The 17,559-nt window shown below is 41.2% G+C and overlaps 1 protein-coding gene and 1 long non-coding RNA gene across 2 annotated transcripts; one reads left to right on the forward strand and one right to left on the reverse strand.

The window, feature by feature from the left end:
- Positions 1–3,365: 3,365 nt before the first annotated feature.
- LOC119744249 lies at positions 3,366–6,829 on the reverse strand. The gene is made up of 3 exons (XR_005273552.1): positions 6,765–6,829; positions 5,568–5,618; positions 3,366–3,454 (listed from the first exon to the last, which is right to left on the reverse strand). It is a non-coding gene; the product is annotated as an uncharacterized LOC119744249 (long non-coding RNA).
- Positions 6,830–15,105: 8,276 nt separating this feature from the next.
- On the forward strand, positions 15,106–16,133 carry LOC119745157. Its single transcript, XM_038221382.1, has 2 exons — positions 15,106–15,355; positions 15,595–16,133. The coding sequence occupies exons 1-2, from the start codon at positions 15,106–15,108 to the stop codon at positions 16,131–16,133; spliced, it is 789 nt and encodes a 262-aa protein (XP_038077310.1).
- Positions 16,134–17,559: the final 1,426 nt, after the last annotated feature.

Consider the following 17,559-nt stretch of genomic DNA (forward strand, 5'->3'; position numbering starts at 1 on the left):
ACATCCATAACCTTCAAGGCGAGACTGGCGAACCACAGGCAGTCATTCAGATCCGAGAGCAAGAGGGCGCAAACAGAGCTAAGTAAACATATATGGGACTTAAAGGACGAGGGGAAAGACTATGAAATCAAATGGGACATTGTTCTGAAAGCACTGCCATACTCTAACGTAAACAAGAGATGCAATGTGTGTATAGCAGAGAAGTACATAATCATATGTAGGCCAGCCAGATCTAGGTACACTGAATAAGAGAAGCGAAATCGTCTCCAAGTGCAGGCATCGAGACAGGTGTGTTCTTACTTCAGCGACGTAAACGCGTACTAACTTCAATGACGTAACGCGCGTAACGCGTGCGCGCGCTTGATTCGAAATAAGGTAAGATGCTACTTGTCTTCTATTTTTCGTCATTCTGCTGATAAGTGCCTTATGGTACGAAACAGTCTGTCCAGAAGAGAGATATGCCAAAGTTTGTTTAACTCATATTCTGATTTTATTGCATGTTTATAGCTCTACAGAGATGTATCGAGCACTGTGAATTGTGAAAGAAGACGATTTCATTGGATATGAATCTATATATATATATATGTATACAATTAAATGTCAAAATAGCGCGTTTACATCACTTTTAAAATTACATGGCAAGTTGTGTGACTATCTAATTAGACTAATCGATGTTAGCACTGATGAACATCAACTTAAACATAATCAAATTACTTAACATATATATGTCACTTCCAATTATTACAAGTGAAATGTTACTTTAACAGTGACGAAGACACAGTAAAGCCCGTAATTGGTATGCAACAAAGGAAAAAGGAATTACGATTTGCATAATTCATCTAGCACCCACCTCCGAAGTTACATAACACTTTACGGCCGTAAAAAAATTAGTGATTGATAAATCAATTCAGAAAATAAAAGGAATAATTTTAACAGTCTTGTGACACCCTGTACATAAACACATTTCAGGGACAAAAAATCACTAGTACACTGCATAGGGATATCACATTTTGCAACACATACGTGTATGCCAACTTTGAGATGAGCCAAAAACCGAACAAAAAAATATTGTTCCCAATTGTTTGATATTTTGAAGCGAACATCTTGGGGTTTAATTTTCATCCAAGTTTGTCTCAATGTCGGATGATCCACTAGGTCAAATTCAAGGTCAAATTAAAGGTCAAAATGTCATTATACTTCAAATAACCCCGACATGAAAAAACAATGGTAAATTTGTATTTCTCATGATGTAACCTTTCAAAAGAAATTAAGATTAACAAATTTGGCTCAAAGATTATAGAAATATGGTCATTTAAAAATGGCAGCAATGTCCATTTTAACCAAAATTGCCTGGGCGGTAGCACGAAAACTGTTTGTCCGATGGTGCTAAAACTTAAAATTTCGGCTTTTCAGCCGAAATTACCCCATAAACTAAATATGATCCAATATGAAGAGGTTAGGGTTTCAAATTTAAAAGTTTTGGGGGTGATTTGACACTGAGTGACCCCAATGTCAAATGACAACATGTTGTTTGAAGTACCCCGAAAAGCAACTTAGGACGAGAGTTATTACTAGATAGCATATTATGTCGTATTTTTGGCCACTGCATTTTTCTTTGCTAGACTTTACCTTCCTAAGCTGGAAATCCATTGGTAACATTTTTTCTATCTACCATGTGGCAGTCATTTTGGAATTCAAATTGGCCGCCATTTCGGGCCTAATTTGTATCTAACTTCGGACCTGATTGTCATATGAAGTTCACTTTGGTGGCAAACCCCATGTTTTTGATACCAAGGAACCCAAGAAAATCATTGTTGATGGGGTATACTCCCAGTGGAGTACCCCATCAACAATGATTAACTTGGGTTCCTTGGTATCAAGAACGTATGCAGTTTGCCACCAAAATGGACTTCATACGACATTCAGGTGCCACCTTATTATTTAAATGAAATCCAAGACGGCCGCTATTTTTGAATATCCAATATGGCTGCCATCCATTTGGGATGCCTAAATGTGCTACTTGCATTCCTTGGTATCAAATTTATGGGGTTTGCCACCAAAAGTGACTTCATACGACATTCAAGTCCAAATTTAATATACAAATAGTTCAGAATGGCGGCAATTATGAAATATCCAAGATGGCTGCCATCAACTGTAAGTACCCCGTCCACAGTGATTTACTTGAGTTCATTCAAATACATGGACTTCATAGGACATTCAGGTGCAATGTTATTATAAATGAAATCCAGGATGGCGGCTATTTTGAAAAAAAATCCAAGATGGCTGCCATCCATCTGGGACAGATCATCAGCAATGGGTCATTAAAATTAATTGGTATCAAATGTATGGGGTTTGCCACCGACATTGAATTCGTACGCCATTCGAGTCCAAATTTATTATGCAAATAAGCCGAAAATGGCGGCCATATATTTGAAATATCCAAGATGGCTGCCAGCCATTTGGAGTACACCATAAAAAATAATGTACTCAGGTTCCTTGGTATCAAAAACATGGGGTTGCCATCAAAATAAACTTCATGTGACAATCAAGTCCGAAGTTATGATACAAATTAGGCTCGAAATGGCGGCCATTTTGAAATCCAAGATGGCCGCCACATGGTAGCTGGGAAAAAATGTCTCCAATGCATTTCCAGCTTAGGGAGGTAAACTCTTTCCAAATATGGCAAAAATTCCTTCTTAAACAAAAACAAGAAAAAGTACATAACGGCCTATATACTATTATGGCCAAATCATATGAAAATCATGTAAATAGCGGCCTTTTGAATTTATGCAAATTAGGCATATTTCCACCACTTGGATTTTTAACAACTTTTAGGGACCTTATAGCAATGCACTGTGGTGTGAAATTTGACTTGGATTATCAGGGAAAATTCAATTGGTACATGTCCACAAATAGCATCCATTATTTTAACTTTAATGAGGCAAATTGATATACGGCATTTATGCAAATTATACGGCATTTGGAAAATTTCGGAAACATAGGGATCTTGGAATTTACCTAGGACTAGAATAATGAGTAAATCAATGTAAAAGGACTAAAACTGTTGTTTAAAGTACCTCAGAAATCCACCTAGTATGAAAAATATGACCCAATCAATGCGAAAGTCCTAACATATGCAGCCATTTTGGATTTATGCAAATTAGGCATATTTCCACCACCTTGATTTTTTAAGACTTTTAGTATGTCATTTTAGGGACCTTATAGAAATGCACTACACATGGTGAAAAAATTCTGCTGCAATTTGTTTTGAGGTCAAACCTTATATTGCCTGTACTATAAAGAAAAACAATACATTTACAAGTGATTTGATATAAAAAAAGATTATATTTACCTGGTCTACCGTAGACATTTACGGTAACTGGTTGTGATGCATTAATGTTTTGGGAGAAGGTACCACTGCCTATGTTTGTGGTTCCAGTTCCTAGCGGGGTATCTACAACCACAAGCACGAAATAAAATCTCCTTAAAGATGGGCTGAAAAATGATGCAGCTCAAGACCACCATGCGACCAGACACAAGACCAATTGCAGATCAAGCACAAGACCAGCCACAAGTAACAGGGCACAAATAATGACAAAGGAATGTGTTTGTCGCAGTTCACTTTGAATAGCCTGTGACTTGAATTGAGGCAGGAGGTCTTGTGATGGTCGTTTAAGGTCTTGACTTAACTTCAACACTGGGTCAGTCATGAAAACAAAATAATAACTTGATCTCTTCAATGCGATACCGTTTTTGACGGATAATTTCTCAAGGAATTTGCTATTAATAAGCCTCTGTACTGATGACATTTAATAAGCGCTTTTCTATAGGGCTTCGAAACCGCCGTCCCCACCAGGCTCCCATAAGAAAGCACACATGTAAACAAAGCGTGAGTTTCTTAACTCTACAGGTAATTTTGAACGTTTTGAAGGACTTGGTATTAGAAAACAATTATAATAATGAAAAGAAAAAAACTGTAGATAAGGCATGTTTTGTCTTAGTTTTCTATCCGCCTGGAACAATCCCTTACAGAAATGTCCCTTGAGCATCCCATGGGATTCCCAAAATGGACCAAAAACGAACTCCCTAAGTTTCCCATCAAAATACCAAATTTTAATTTCCAAAAACAGGCAAACAAAATAAAATGATATACTTCACAAACATTTTTTTGTAACAATTCTGAAGCTGTCAATAAAGGCAAGATATGTGCAGTAATGTTATAGTCACGTGGTATGTCATGTGGTATATAGCGCGCTACATTTCATGGGAAACAAGGGGAGTCTATTTTGGTCATTCACAGGTGCGGAAAGGAGGCCAGTGCCCCGTTCGACATTCAACGTTGAGTAAGTAGCCAGTTACTTATTCACACTACTTTTATATGAACCTGCTAGACTGCGTTAGGCAAGGATAGATTTCAGGTAAGACTTTCATGGCAGACGGTCAGAGCTTATTGCGCACTTCCAATTGTTTTTAATTATTAGGCAAAATGACCCAATCACCTTAATACGCCAATTACTTTAGACGATTTCACAAATACCATCAGACTATACATGTATGTCAAGCAATTGTGTGTAAGGGGCCATTCAGAATGTTCAGTGTTTTAAAATTTCGACTTTTTTTCCAAATTAGTTTGACCCACCCACCCAACCTCTAATTTCGATTAATAAAAAACTGAACATGTACATGTACATGCACTTGCATGTACATATACTTGAACATGAACATGTATACCCATGTACATGTGTGTGTCTAGTTCAGTGACGGCGTGAAGTTGTCGGTCTTCCTCTTTTGCACTGGTGACCTTCAGTTTTCGTGTGTTTTGCCAGCTGATATGCTGTTGGGAATGACAGGTTGCAGTTTTTTTTGGAAGCCACAAAGATGACCGTGGTTTAGTCGTTTTCTGGATGAGGTGGATGACATGTGACATACGAGGTTGTGCCTGTCACGCGAGGTAGCTGAGAAAAACATTCACTCGTACCCCCCTCCCCCCTGTTTGCAGGGCGGGGGGTACGAGCGAAAGAAAAACATCAGGTTTGGGCAGACATCACATCACAGGCTGCGGTCCTCGTAGTCTTGGAGTCCAGTGGTTGAATAGTCCAGTTTTTATAGCGATTGGTAATCGACGCCCGCGGCATGTTATAGAGCCGATCAAGTACACCTGGTACCCTGCTGCCTCTGCACGGCCTAACCGCTACAAACGCCCTGCGTCCAAGTCTACTGAAAAACCACCTCCCTCTCTTGCCACAGTGGGTCTAACAGTCCTGAATCCTCCAATTTCAATATGATTTTGCACACCCCCTAGGGAGTTAGGCCTATACACGTACATGACGTACATGTACAGTTTATGCAGGGGACGAAGTTGGAAAAAAAACACGCATCGCGATATCGGAACGCTTGCGCGTAGTTCAGGCAAGTCAAGAGATCTATCTTTCTTTGTTTTTTTAAATCTTTTTTCCATGGTAAGTGAATTTCGATTTTCAATTATTTAGCTTGACCCACCCACCCACAATTTGGAAAAAAGATCGAAATTTTAAAACATTGAAAATTCTGAATGGCCCCTAACTTACCTCTGATTCCGGAGGGAGGATCGGTAGCACCGTGATCCTGTCCGTCACTTTCTGTATGCAGAGATGAAGACAATACATAGTATTTACTCGAAAAGACTATGTCACTCATAATTATAGGAAACCAAATTAATGAGAAATCCAAATGGTCTCATTTTTAAAATGAAGAAAATTGAAGTCATTTTATCAGCAAAGTTCAATCATGAAAGGACAGAACATTAAGTCGATGCATCTAACTTGTATGATGCGCAATCACATCATGTTAGTTTTGACAGCAGTGGCGTAGCCACCGGTGGGCGGGGGGCCCCCCATGAAACCTTGTCCCCCCCCCCCCAGTCCCCCCCCCCCCCCCCCCCCACTGAGATTTTTAGTTTTTAAAAAAATTATCAGTGATCTAAATCTAAATAGTTGCGAATGATCCACATGATGACCACTGAGAAACGACCCTTCGACCGGCGACCGCGGACCAGTGAGCTGACAACCGGCGTGACATAGCGCATAACGATAATCTAAAATGCATATTAACACCCACTGCTTTGTACAGTGTTTTTCTATTTTCAATGACACACATGGGAGGTCAATAAAGAGAAAATCAGCTGATCCGAAAAAAAGTTGCATGCCTGAAAACAATGTTCAAAATTTTTTCGTATGCCTTTAACTGAGAAAACTTCGAAAATTACGTCTAAATTATTATCTTTTGTGCTAAGATAATTATTGGTTAAAGTGGTAAGAAATTGCCTCAGATCACACCACAGAGCATCGAGAATCCATTTTTTCGGGGCCCTTAAGCGGGCCCCGAACCCCACGCCTATAGCTCAGAATACCGATGGCTGATTCAATGACTCTAACCTCGAAAACGATGTTCAAATAATTATCTTTTGCTAAGAAAATATTAGTTAAAGCATGGAGGAAAGTGGTAAGAAATTGCTTCAGATCACACCACAGATCATCTAGAATCCAATTTTTTTCGGGGCCCGTAAGCGAACCCCCACGCCGTAAGGGCTTCGCGCTTCGCGCTCGCATCAGTTCTGATCAAGGTATGTCCCCCCCCCCCCTCCCACTTTTTAGAAGCGATTGACGCCCCTACATGACGCCCCCCCCCCCCATGAAATGTTCCAGCGCCCCCCCCCCCCCCCTGAAAAATTCCTGGCTACGCCACTGTTTGACAGACACGGAAGAAACAACAAAAGAAAGGCTTACCTGCAGGCTCCGAGGGTATAGGCTGAAAGGCTTGAGGTGATGACTGAGAACCTTGAGCATTTCCTAGAAACAGATGTGAACATTAGAAGGTGTAAACATTTCAAACGGGTGATATAATTCATCCATCAATATTGCTTTGATTCATTCATTCAATATTGTACATTGCCTATTTTAATGTTAACAGTTCGGGTCAAGCAATAGAATTGCTAAAACAAATCTTAGATTGGGTGCAAGTCAACCAGATAAACCTTTTAAATCAGTGGTTCGTTTACAATTGAAGAAAAGAGGGAAAACATAATGCACATAATTATGTTTGGGTCTTGCAACTGCGCTCTGTTGATACGACCCAGTGTTGTAGTCGAGTGCATACATTGGAAAAATAGAGAGGTTTAGATAGATGTCCCCTTCCCTTTCTTGTATTGTGTACCCCTGATAAACATTTCCCTATTCCCAGTATAAATGACCCCAACAATGTATAGTCCCATTTGATAAGACCCTCATGTCCATTTATTTCCAAAAAGCAATAAAGCCATTTGGAAAGCTGGTAAAAATGTCTTTAAAAAAATGTTGAAGCTCAAAATGGTAAATCACAGCACAACAGCTGTTTCTTGCTTTATTGTGTTCTTAAACTTTGTATCGAACCAGGTACAATATACACTGAGCAGCCAGGAGGAGGGGGATTGTAAAAAAAAAAAAAAAAAAAAATGTTGTTTATCACATTTTGTAAATACTCTCTTCATGTGCTTTGCACCCTGTAAGTCAACAGACACCTCAGTTAACAGACCAGCGGTAGAGAAGAGAGCACTGCATTTTGAGTTTCCTCTCTTTCCCATTGTTTTTGGGTGTGCGCTGCCCTGTGCATATATTTTCTGCTACATGTACTAAGGCCAAAAAAAAAGTCTCCGGTTTCTGGTATGGAGCTTGCCCAAAAAGTGGTGCGGCGACGCGGCTTTTTTTTTTCCCCCCCTGACTTTTTTGCTTCAAATGTCGGCTGATGACTTCAAATGGTGCCCGACTAAACTTAGTGCAAATATTTGGGAGTCCAGAGAGGACACATAAATCTTATTCTCGATCATAACCCCATTAACATCTAAAAACACGTTACAATTGTGCAGCAGCAGGATTCCAGTCAAACCAGTGAGTTTGGCGGTTTTGAGACATCATCTTTCATTGAAAAAAAACTTTTTCATTTTGCCGACGCGCATGGCTACGGCAACGCGCGCGCATACCAGAAACCGGAGACTTTTTTTTTTGGCCTAAGTTATTGATTTTCTGTCAAAGTGTCTTGGAAGATTCATTTTACACACTGTGCTGGCTTTAGAGCTGTTTGTTTTTTATTGTTGATTTTAGGTTTTGTCTTGGGTTTCGAGTTCTTTATAATTATTTTGAGTTTAAGTTGAACTATGGTTTTGATCTTCATTGTTTTTGGTTCTGTCCTGGTCTTGGGGCTTCAATGCGATACCGTTTTTGACGGAATAATTTCTCAAGAAATTTGCTACTAATAAGCCTCTGTACTGATGACATCACACTTTGTTTACTTAACCGCTTTTCTATAGGGCTACGAAATCGTCGTACCCACCAGGCTCTCATAAAAAAGCACACATGTACACAAAGCGTGAGTTTCTTCGCTCTACAGGTAATTTCGAACGTTTAAGGATCGTTTTAGAAAAAAAAGTTATAATGAAATGAGAAAAACTGTATCATAAGACATGTTTTGTCTTATTTTTCTATCCGCCTGGAACAATCCCTTTCAGAAATGTCCCATGAGCATCTAGTGGGATTCCCATGGGGTCCCATGGAAACCCATGGAGTCATCAAGAACCGTGTAAGTTAAAATGATCACCATGGGAGATTTTATGCTCATCACGGGAAACCCATGGGAACACCATGGAGATTGCATGGACAACATGGAAACACCATTGGGATTTTATGAGCTCCATGGGAGCACCATGGGGATTGTATGGAAACCATGGGAACACCATGTGGAATTGATGAACACCATGGGAACACCATGGGGATCATATGGACACAATGGGAACACCGCGGGGATTATTTCACCATGGGAACACCATGGAGATTTACTGGACACCATGGGAACATCATGGCTGTTTTAGACACATGGGTACACCATGAGGATTCGGACGCCGTGGGAACACCATAATGTGGGTGATACAAATTATGGACACAATGGGAACACCACGGAGATTTAAAAGGCAGCACGGCCACGGGGACACTGCCGGGTTATACTGGAGAACATGCATATGGGAACCATGATAGACCCAATTGCAAGTTATAGGCAACCTTTTCTTTGATTTAATTACTTATTCGCCTATAAATTTGAATTCAATTAAAAATATTTCCCTGATGGTCATAAAGGTTATCAAGAATTCCATTTTTATGCTGACCATGGGAAACTCCTGTGGATTTTCAACAATTGAACACAATGGGATAAACACCATGGGAACACCATGGAACATTTTATGATAAGTGAAGTCAAATGAAGCATACAGTATTTTTTGGAAAATGTGTCATTCAAAAACCTTTGGATAATATTGATTCATTTGTTATTATGTTTGAAAATGTTCATGAGAAAATAAATTGGGTACACTCTGATGATATGGTACGTACAACTTGACATAGGAGTAATAATGTGTTGACATGGAGTCAGTGGTTCTGTGGTTCCGAAGAGGTCTAAGATCTACGAGGACAAGTTAGGCGATACTTCACCACTGTTTAATGTGTTATTCTCAAAAATTTGGGAGGCTAATCATCCTTACTCGCAGCTGGCATGCTGAATTGCGAAGGACGCGGCTACAACGCGGTCGGGTCACTGGCACGTAAAGGCGCCTATGGCTGCCGGCCACATCGACCCATATGACTACGGAGCACAGCCTGAGATCGAAAGTGTTTGATTTTTCCGGGAGGAAAACCGGAGGGCCCGGAGGAAAACCGGAGGGGCCGGAGGAAAACCCTCGTGGCACAGGAGAGAACCAACGCACAACTCTACTCACTTGCGATCCGCGGCCGGGATTCGAACCGTGGTCACCTTGGTGAGAGGCGAGCGCTTTATGCACAAGCCACCCATACCACCAGATAATTGGTCTATTTAAATAAAATGGCAGTTTAGAACGTTCTGGTGCGCACATGTCGGCCGTTCGACATAATGAGTCGGACATAATCGGCCGTCGGATAGAATCGCCAGACCGTCGGACATAATGGTCGGACATAGGTCTTAGTGGCATATGGTGAAATTGGCAATGACAATAAAGCCTAAATTAAGAAATCACCTTCATTTACAGAGAAACTGTCAAAAACCAGTTTGTCCACATGCAACTCTAGAAACTTGGTCAAATGAACAACAGCACTGCGTGCACAAAGAACTGCCATAAGGACGACCACATGTATACACCAGTGTTGTAGGTCTCGAGGCCGGTCTCGGTCTCTGTCTCGGTCTCGAGACCACTTTTTGCTGGTCTCGGTCTCGGTCTCGGGAACTGTGGTCTCGATCTTGGTCTTGGTCTCGGTCTCGGTCCCCTTTGGTCTTGATATTTTGGCTGGTCTCAAGTCGAGACCAGCCAAAATGTCGACATTTGAGTCGCGCACATAAATCAAAGCCAGTACCAATTTATGCAATAACGGCCAACCATTTTCGGGGATTGTATAGTTTATTAGCCCACCCCTGTGGGCGTTAAGTATTTTCTTATTTTTTAAATAAATGAGGTGCTCAAAAGTAGTAACATTTTCGACCCCAATCTTCTCTTTAATTTAGGATAGTATCTTGGAGAAAGAGTACATTTTTCTACCTGATTTTCCAGCAATGAATTCACACACTCTTACCAATTACCACTCACTGTTGCCAGAGTGCATGATGAGACTCCATTTTCCGGTTGCTCATTTGAAGGAAGTACCCAATTATTCCTCAAAAAGCAAAATACCAGTCAGAAAAAAAAATCCATTTCTGGCTACCATCTCTCAACTTTTGGGTCTACATGTACAAGTCTATATTCCATGACGGAAATTTTTAAAAATAAATCAATATTTTCTTGCTCCAATTTGTTTGAAATCAGGTTTACTAGGAGGCCCAATGTAAAATTAAAGTTGCATTTAAATAACTGTTAGTAGTCATAGCTGAAACTCAGGGGTGGCTGTGGAGTTTAGCGTCCGAGTTCCTATAACAGAATGAAACATCCACCTTTAGCATTTTACTTTTGTCAAGTTTCAACATTGCAAAAAGTTAGTAAAAATTGTCGTACTCCTAAGTTAGAGTTTCTTCATCAGATTTACACTTTATAGTAGTTAAAAATTAATTTAAAAAACCATATTTTTAAAAAAGTGGCAACGATATATGAAATTAGGTTTTGCTCTTCTTTAAATTAGGTTGTTTCCAATTTTTTTAATTGATTGTGACAATAACAAATTCTGTTACCATGTTGTAATTTATGGTGTGAAGCAAACATGAAGAGCACTCGCATGACACAAGCAGGTACAAGTGATTCCTAGCTTTCAATTCCTTTCTTCACATCCCCATCAACATCATTCATCTCAAGGACAGACTGTTCAGCCGTAATTAGTGTCTTGTTTTCATTTAGATTAATGTTATTTATTATCCTCGGTCTCGGTCTCGGTCTCGGACCATTTCGGTTTCGGTCTCGGTCCGCCTTGAAGGGGCTGGTCTCGGTCTTGGTCTCGGTCCGCCTTGAAGGGGTTGGTCTGGGTCTCGGTCTCGGTCTCGAAACTTCAGGTCTCGGTCTTGGTCTCGGGCGGACTATCCGGTCTCGACTACAACACTGGTATACACGCGTGTAGACAAACTGGTTTTTGAAAATGGCCGTGATCATTTCTTAATGTAGGCCATATTTTCAATGCCATTTTCATCATATGCCACTAAGAAATCTGCGTCTGGAAAAGTGTACACTTTAAGTGGCTATACCTTGAACATGTATAACAGACACCAAGTAAAGATGTGAAACACCGTTTTTAAGCTCTGGCTGGAGGTTCTACAAGTCACTTTGGTGTCGGGCGGTCGGTCGGTATGTTGGTCCCAAAAAATTGACCAAAAACGAACCCCCCTAAGTTTCCCATCAAATACCAAATTTTAATTTTCAAAAAAAAATCAAACAAAATCAAATGAAATACTTCACAAACATCGTATGTAACAATTCGTGAAGATCTTTGTGAAAGTTTTGTCAATGGAGGCAAGATATATGTGCAGTAATGTTATAGTCACGTGGTATGTCACGTGGAATATAGCGCGCTACATTTCATGGGAAACAAGGGGAGTCTATTTTGGTCATTCACAGGTGCGGAAAGGAGGCCAGTGCCCCGTTCGACATTCAACGTTGAGCAAGTAGCCAGTTACTTATTCACACTACTTGTATATGAACATGCTAGACCGCGTTAGGCAAGGATAGATTTCAGGTAAGACTTTCATGGCAGACGGTCAGAGCTTATTGCGCACTTCCAATTGTTTTTAATTATAAGGCAAAATGACCCAATCACCTTAATACGCCAATTACTTTAGACGATTTCACAAATACCATCAGACTATACATGTATATCAAGCAATTGTGTGGAACTTACCTCTGATTCCGGAGGGAGGATCGGTAGCACCGTGATCCTGTCCGTCAATTTCTGTATGCAGAGATGAAGACAATACATCCTGTAGTATTTACTCGAAAAGATTATGTCACTCATTATAGGAAACCAAATTAATAAGAAAACCAAATGGTCTCATTTTTAAAATGAAGAAAATTGAAGTCATTTTATCAGCAAAGTTCATTCATGATAGGACAGAACATTTAGTCGTTGCATCTATCTTGTATGATGCGCAATCACATCATGTTAGTTTTGACAGACACGGAAGAAACAACAGAAGAAAGGCTTACCTACAGGCTCCAATGGTATAGGCTGATAGCCTTGACGTGATGACAGAGAACCTTGAGCATTTCCTATAGAAACAGATGTGAACATTTATGTGAACATTCAGATGGGTGATATTTCATCCATCAATATTGCTTTGATTCATTCATTCAATATTGTACATCGGCTATATCAATGTTAACAGCACGGTTGAAGCAATACACTTGCTAAACAGAAATATCTTAGGTTGGGTGCAAAACCTCCCGGTACTAGATAAGCTTGTTAAAATCAGTCAAGTGGCTCGTTTACAATTGGAGAAAAGAGGGAAACATAATACACATAATAATGTTTGAGTTTTGCAACTGCGCTCTCTTGATACGGCCCAGTGTTGTCGTCAAGACTGTTTACATGGGGGTAGTTCCCCTTGGAAAAATCATGAGCTTTAAGGCCTTTTCACACTATGAACGTTCGATCTGTGTCGAAATCTACACGGTTCTAACCCGGCCCGTGTTTACTTTTTAAAATTTCAACACAGTTCAATTCCGCTCCGTTTTCACACTACTCAACACAGCGCCGGCATTTTTGCTACACGTGTAAATGTTTGGACCCGTGTATTGCGCGATCGTTTCACACACTACACACGGCTGCGATTCCAGACACGTCAACATGTCTCCGCACATCGCTCCGAAGTTTTTGATATTTTTAACGCTTCTTTCATAAAAAAAAATGAAGTTTCAGCTAGTTACAATCGCTTATTCTCACTACAAGGTCCTAACTGGTTGGATTTTCCTGGAGTTTTGATCCCTGTATTTCGTATTTTTTGCCACTGGAATTTTCTACAATGTGACTGTGAGTGACGCACTTGGGTGAGTTGGACTCCCGCTGCAGCTGGCGTGTACTGACAAACATGAGATTGAAAATTCTAAACGTCAACAAGTTATGATCACTTATTCACTGCGAGGGTTTCATGGTTTGGGTTTTGCTGGAGTTTTGTCTGTGTTAGAGTTTTGTCTGTGTTTCATATATTTGTTGATGGAATTTTTCTACAATTTTTCTACAATGTAACTGTCACGCACTTAACTTGGGACCTGTGTTGGGTGAGTTTGATCCAAGATGGCGGACTCGCACTCCCGCCGCAGCAAGTTTTGGGTACTGACAATTCTAAACATCTCCCACATGATTTTTGCTACATGTATGATATTGCTGATGCAAGTTCTCCTCGTGCTTAGCGGGGATATCCATGAAAACCCCGGCCCAGTGAAATATCCTTGTGGCTTATGTGAAAAACCGGTTGCTACAAAAACAACAGAGGCCTAGAGTGTGATAGCTGTGTACAGTGGTACCACATTAAATGTGGAGGTATTTTTGGTAAGCAGTATAGTGAGTTCCTGGGTAAAGAGCAAGGATTTACTTGGATTTGTCCACAATGTGCAATGCCGAAGTTCAGTAGCAGCTTCTTTGAAGATCTGTTAGTGCATTCATCAGATAACTCATTTAGCATTATCTCTGACTCTGACTGCGATAGTCTGCCAGATAATGATGATGCTCCAAAAACTTTCCACCCAGAAGGTCTGCCTGCTGTATGACGGAAACAAAAATAGATCTCATGCTACACGTAAACAGCCAAGACGCAAACTTAAATTGATGACATTGAACTGTGATGGTTTGAAAAGTAAGAGGAAACAGACAGAACTGGCTGCTTTGATTGATCTGGAACAACCAGACATAGTGATGGGCACTGAATCTCATCTTGATGCCACCATCAAAAATGCTGAAGTGTTCCCCGATACATTTAAAGCCCAGCGTAGAGATAGGAACATGCACGGAGGCGGTGTCTTCATCGCCTATAAAGATGACATTGTCACCAGTGAAGTGAACGTGGGGACAGATTGTGAGCTGACCATGATCAATGTCAAAACCAGTAGGGCACCACCAGTTTCCATTGGTAGCTACTACAGGCCTCCAGGAAATGACCCTAGTGATACCAAAATTTGCAAAGGAATCTTGAGATGCTGTTTGATGGCAAGACTGTTCCCAGAGTTATCCTTATGGGTGACTTTAATCTCCCATCAACTGATTGGAATACCATGGCAGTGCATCCATCACCACAGTATGGCAAGTAAGTAAATGAGAGTATGGTCAACCTTGTCAGCAATTTCTACCTAGATCAACTCGTCCTTGAAGCCACAAGGAAGGGAAATGTGCTCGACCTGATCCTAACCAACGCTCTTGACAGCCTACAAAAATAATGTAAATGTCGTTCCCGGTATGAGTGACCATGAGGCCGTGACTGCCGACTGCAACATAACTATACAAATAAACAGGAAGAAACCCAGAACTGTTTATTTACACAACAATTAAGGCAGACAACGAAGGGCTCAAAGAAGATCTTGCATCTTTTGCCACTGACTTTAGTACAACATGGGAATCACGTACTGCATCTTCAAATTGGACCCATTTCAAGCTGCAGATAACAAGCATCATGGACAAGAATGTGCCAACTAACTGTCTGAAAGGCAGATGGGATCTACCATGGATGACACCAGAAATAAAACGCCTAATGAGACGCAGAAAACGGAGATACGCAACATACAAGAAATTCAAGACACAGAAGAACTGGACCAAGTACACAACACTTCATACACAAATCAAGCAGAAGCTCAATGAGTCACACACCAACTACATCAATGGCATGTTTGAGAATGAGGAGAGTGCTCCAAAAGACTGTGGAAGTATGTCAAATCACTGAAGAGGGATGGAATGGGTATCTTTTCCTTGGTTTCAGGAAACTGAGTTGTGACCTCACCTAAAGACAAAGCTGAAGTAGGGTTCCAGCCCCTTTCCGGTCATGCCTGACATTACAATCACTACTACGGGAGTTCAGAAGCTGCTTACCTCGCTTAATCCTAAGAAAGCTACCAGTCCAGATCAAATACCACTAAGATATTGAAAGACCATGCTTCTATCTTAGCACCTGTCCTACGGATTGTATACCAGCAGTCACTTGATACAGGTGACATACCAGATGACTGGAAACAGGCCAATGTAACAGCAGTCTTCAAGAAGGGTGATAGAAGCCAGCCGTCAAATTGCAGACCTGTCTCCTTAACCAGTATTGCATGTAAAGTACTGGAGCATATCATCGCTAGTAACATCAGAGCTCATCTTGACCACCATCACATATTAAATGACTTCCAACATGGATTTCGTAAACATCACAGTTGTGAAACCCAACTACTAACGACCTTGGACGACCTAACTGGTGCCATTGATCAGAAACAACAGATCGACTGCCTTATCCTAGACTTCTCCAAAGCATTTGATGTTCTGGCCCATGGGAGACTTCTATATAAGTTGGGATGGTATGGCATCAATGGTCCTACCAATAAATGGATTGGAAGCTGGCTGACAAATCGTACTCAAGCTGTAGTTGTGGACGGTGAGAGATCTTGCCAAGTGCTCCTTGCTCCGCATCACCAAGCGACGCAACAGAATCAACTCAACCTATGACATGTTAGGAACTGATCTGCACCAGGTTGAAAACCACCCTTATCTTGGTGTGGAATTCACCTCAAACTTAGATTGGGGCCTACATGTAAACAACATCACTGGTAAAGCTCAGAAATCCCTCAACTTCCTGCAACGAAACCTGTCAAAGTGCCCACAAAAAAAACACAAAAAAAACAAGCATACTTCTCCATAGTCAGACCAATCTTGGAATATTTAAACACAACTTGGGATCCCCATCATCAGAAGCACATTTCAACCCTCGAAGCAGTCCAGAGAAAGGCAGCCCGTTTTGTTACAGGGAACCATCAGCGTACGGCTAGCGTTACTCAAATGCTTCAAGAGTTGAATTGGCCATCACTTCAAGATAGAAGAACTGCAGCTCGTCTCACAATGCTCTACAAGATCAACAAAGGGAAAACCCCGCTAACAGTCCCAGACAAATTCATCCCAGTCAACCCCATGCACAATCCCAACAGACCAGTAACCAGAAGCCATCGACCACATCAATTCATCAACTTCCCAGCCAGAACAGAGATCTACAAAAACAGTTTCTACCCCGGACCATCAGTCAATGGAATCTTCTACCATCCATCATCATCACTTAATCTACTTCTGCTAAGTCATTCAACACCAATATATGGAGCTACATGAACGACCACAAGGCACAGTTGTACATGGGCAGGCCAGCTGGACGTTCCATCGTCTCAAGCAACTAGTCCCCAAGTTGTTCCAGTCACTGTATATATGCACACTTCTTTTTGTTGTTAAATTTTGCACTCTTAGTTGTGATGTGCAAGGAGATGCTGACATGTCCTTGGAGGTCTGGACGAAGATACCAGCTGGTCCTGTCCAGTATCCACTTAGATGTAGATGTAGACGGCCACCGTCCGACACGCAATCAGCGTTGTCCGCGTATTCCTAGCAGTCTTTTCAGTCTTTTTATTCTATTTCTATGCACGCAATCAGCGTTGTGCGTAGCCAAAGCATGGTGAGGAGTAGATGGTGTTGCATATGCATCGGTGAATGCAGGTGCGTGCCGCGAGGGGGGGGGGGTGTGCCGATGGCAGATAGATCAAGTAGGAATTGCTAACTTTTGCACCACATATGCACATGTTCTGCAATACATGCACACACATGTACGTGAAATGCGCGTGTTGTACAATGTACGTACATTGTGTGCGCATTGTGTGGCACTGAAGCAGAACGCGCGCGCTGAAGTGTACCTTGTCGGGCATCTGGAAAGAAGTAAACTAAGTGATTTTTGCTACATTTTTTAAGATACCGACAGCCAGGAGGGGCGGGATTCTAAAAAGTAACAAAATGGCGTTCATCGCGTTTTGGAAATAAACTCTTCATGTGCTTTGTGCCCTGTAAGTCCACTTGACACGTCAGTTAACAGACCAGCGGTAGAGAAGAGAGAACTGCA

This window comes from Patiria miniata, unplaced genomic scaffold (genome assembly GCF_015706575.1).
Source record: "Patiria miniata isolate m_02_andy unplaced genomic scaffold, ASM1570657v1 HiC_scaffold_7, whole genome shotgun sequence".
NCBI lineage: Eukaryota > Metazoa > Echinodermata > Asteroidea > Valvatida > Asterinidae > Patiria > Patiria miniata.

What these genes read in the sequence shown, in the direction of transcription:
- LOC119745157 (XM_038221382.1), top strand. Translation starts at nt 15,106, where the DNA reads ATGGACAAGAATGTGCCAACTAACTGTCTGAAAGGCAGATGGGATCTA. An exon ending in TGCTCCAAAAGACTGTGGAA is followed by an intron (nt 15,356 to 15,594) that starts GTATGTCAAATC and finishes CTTCTATCTTAG; the next exon opens with CACCTGTCCTACGGATTGTA.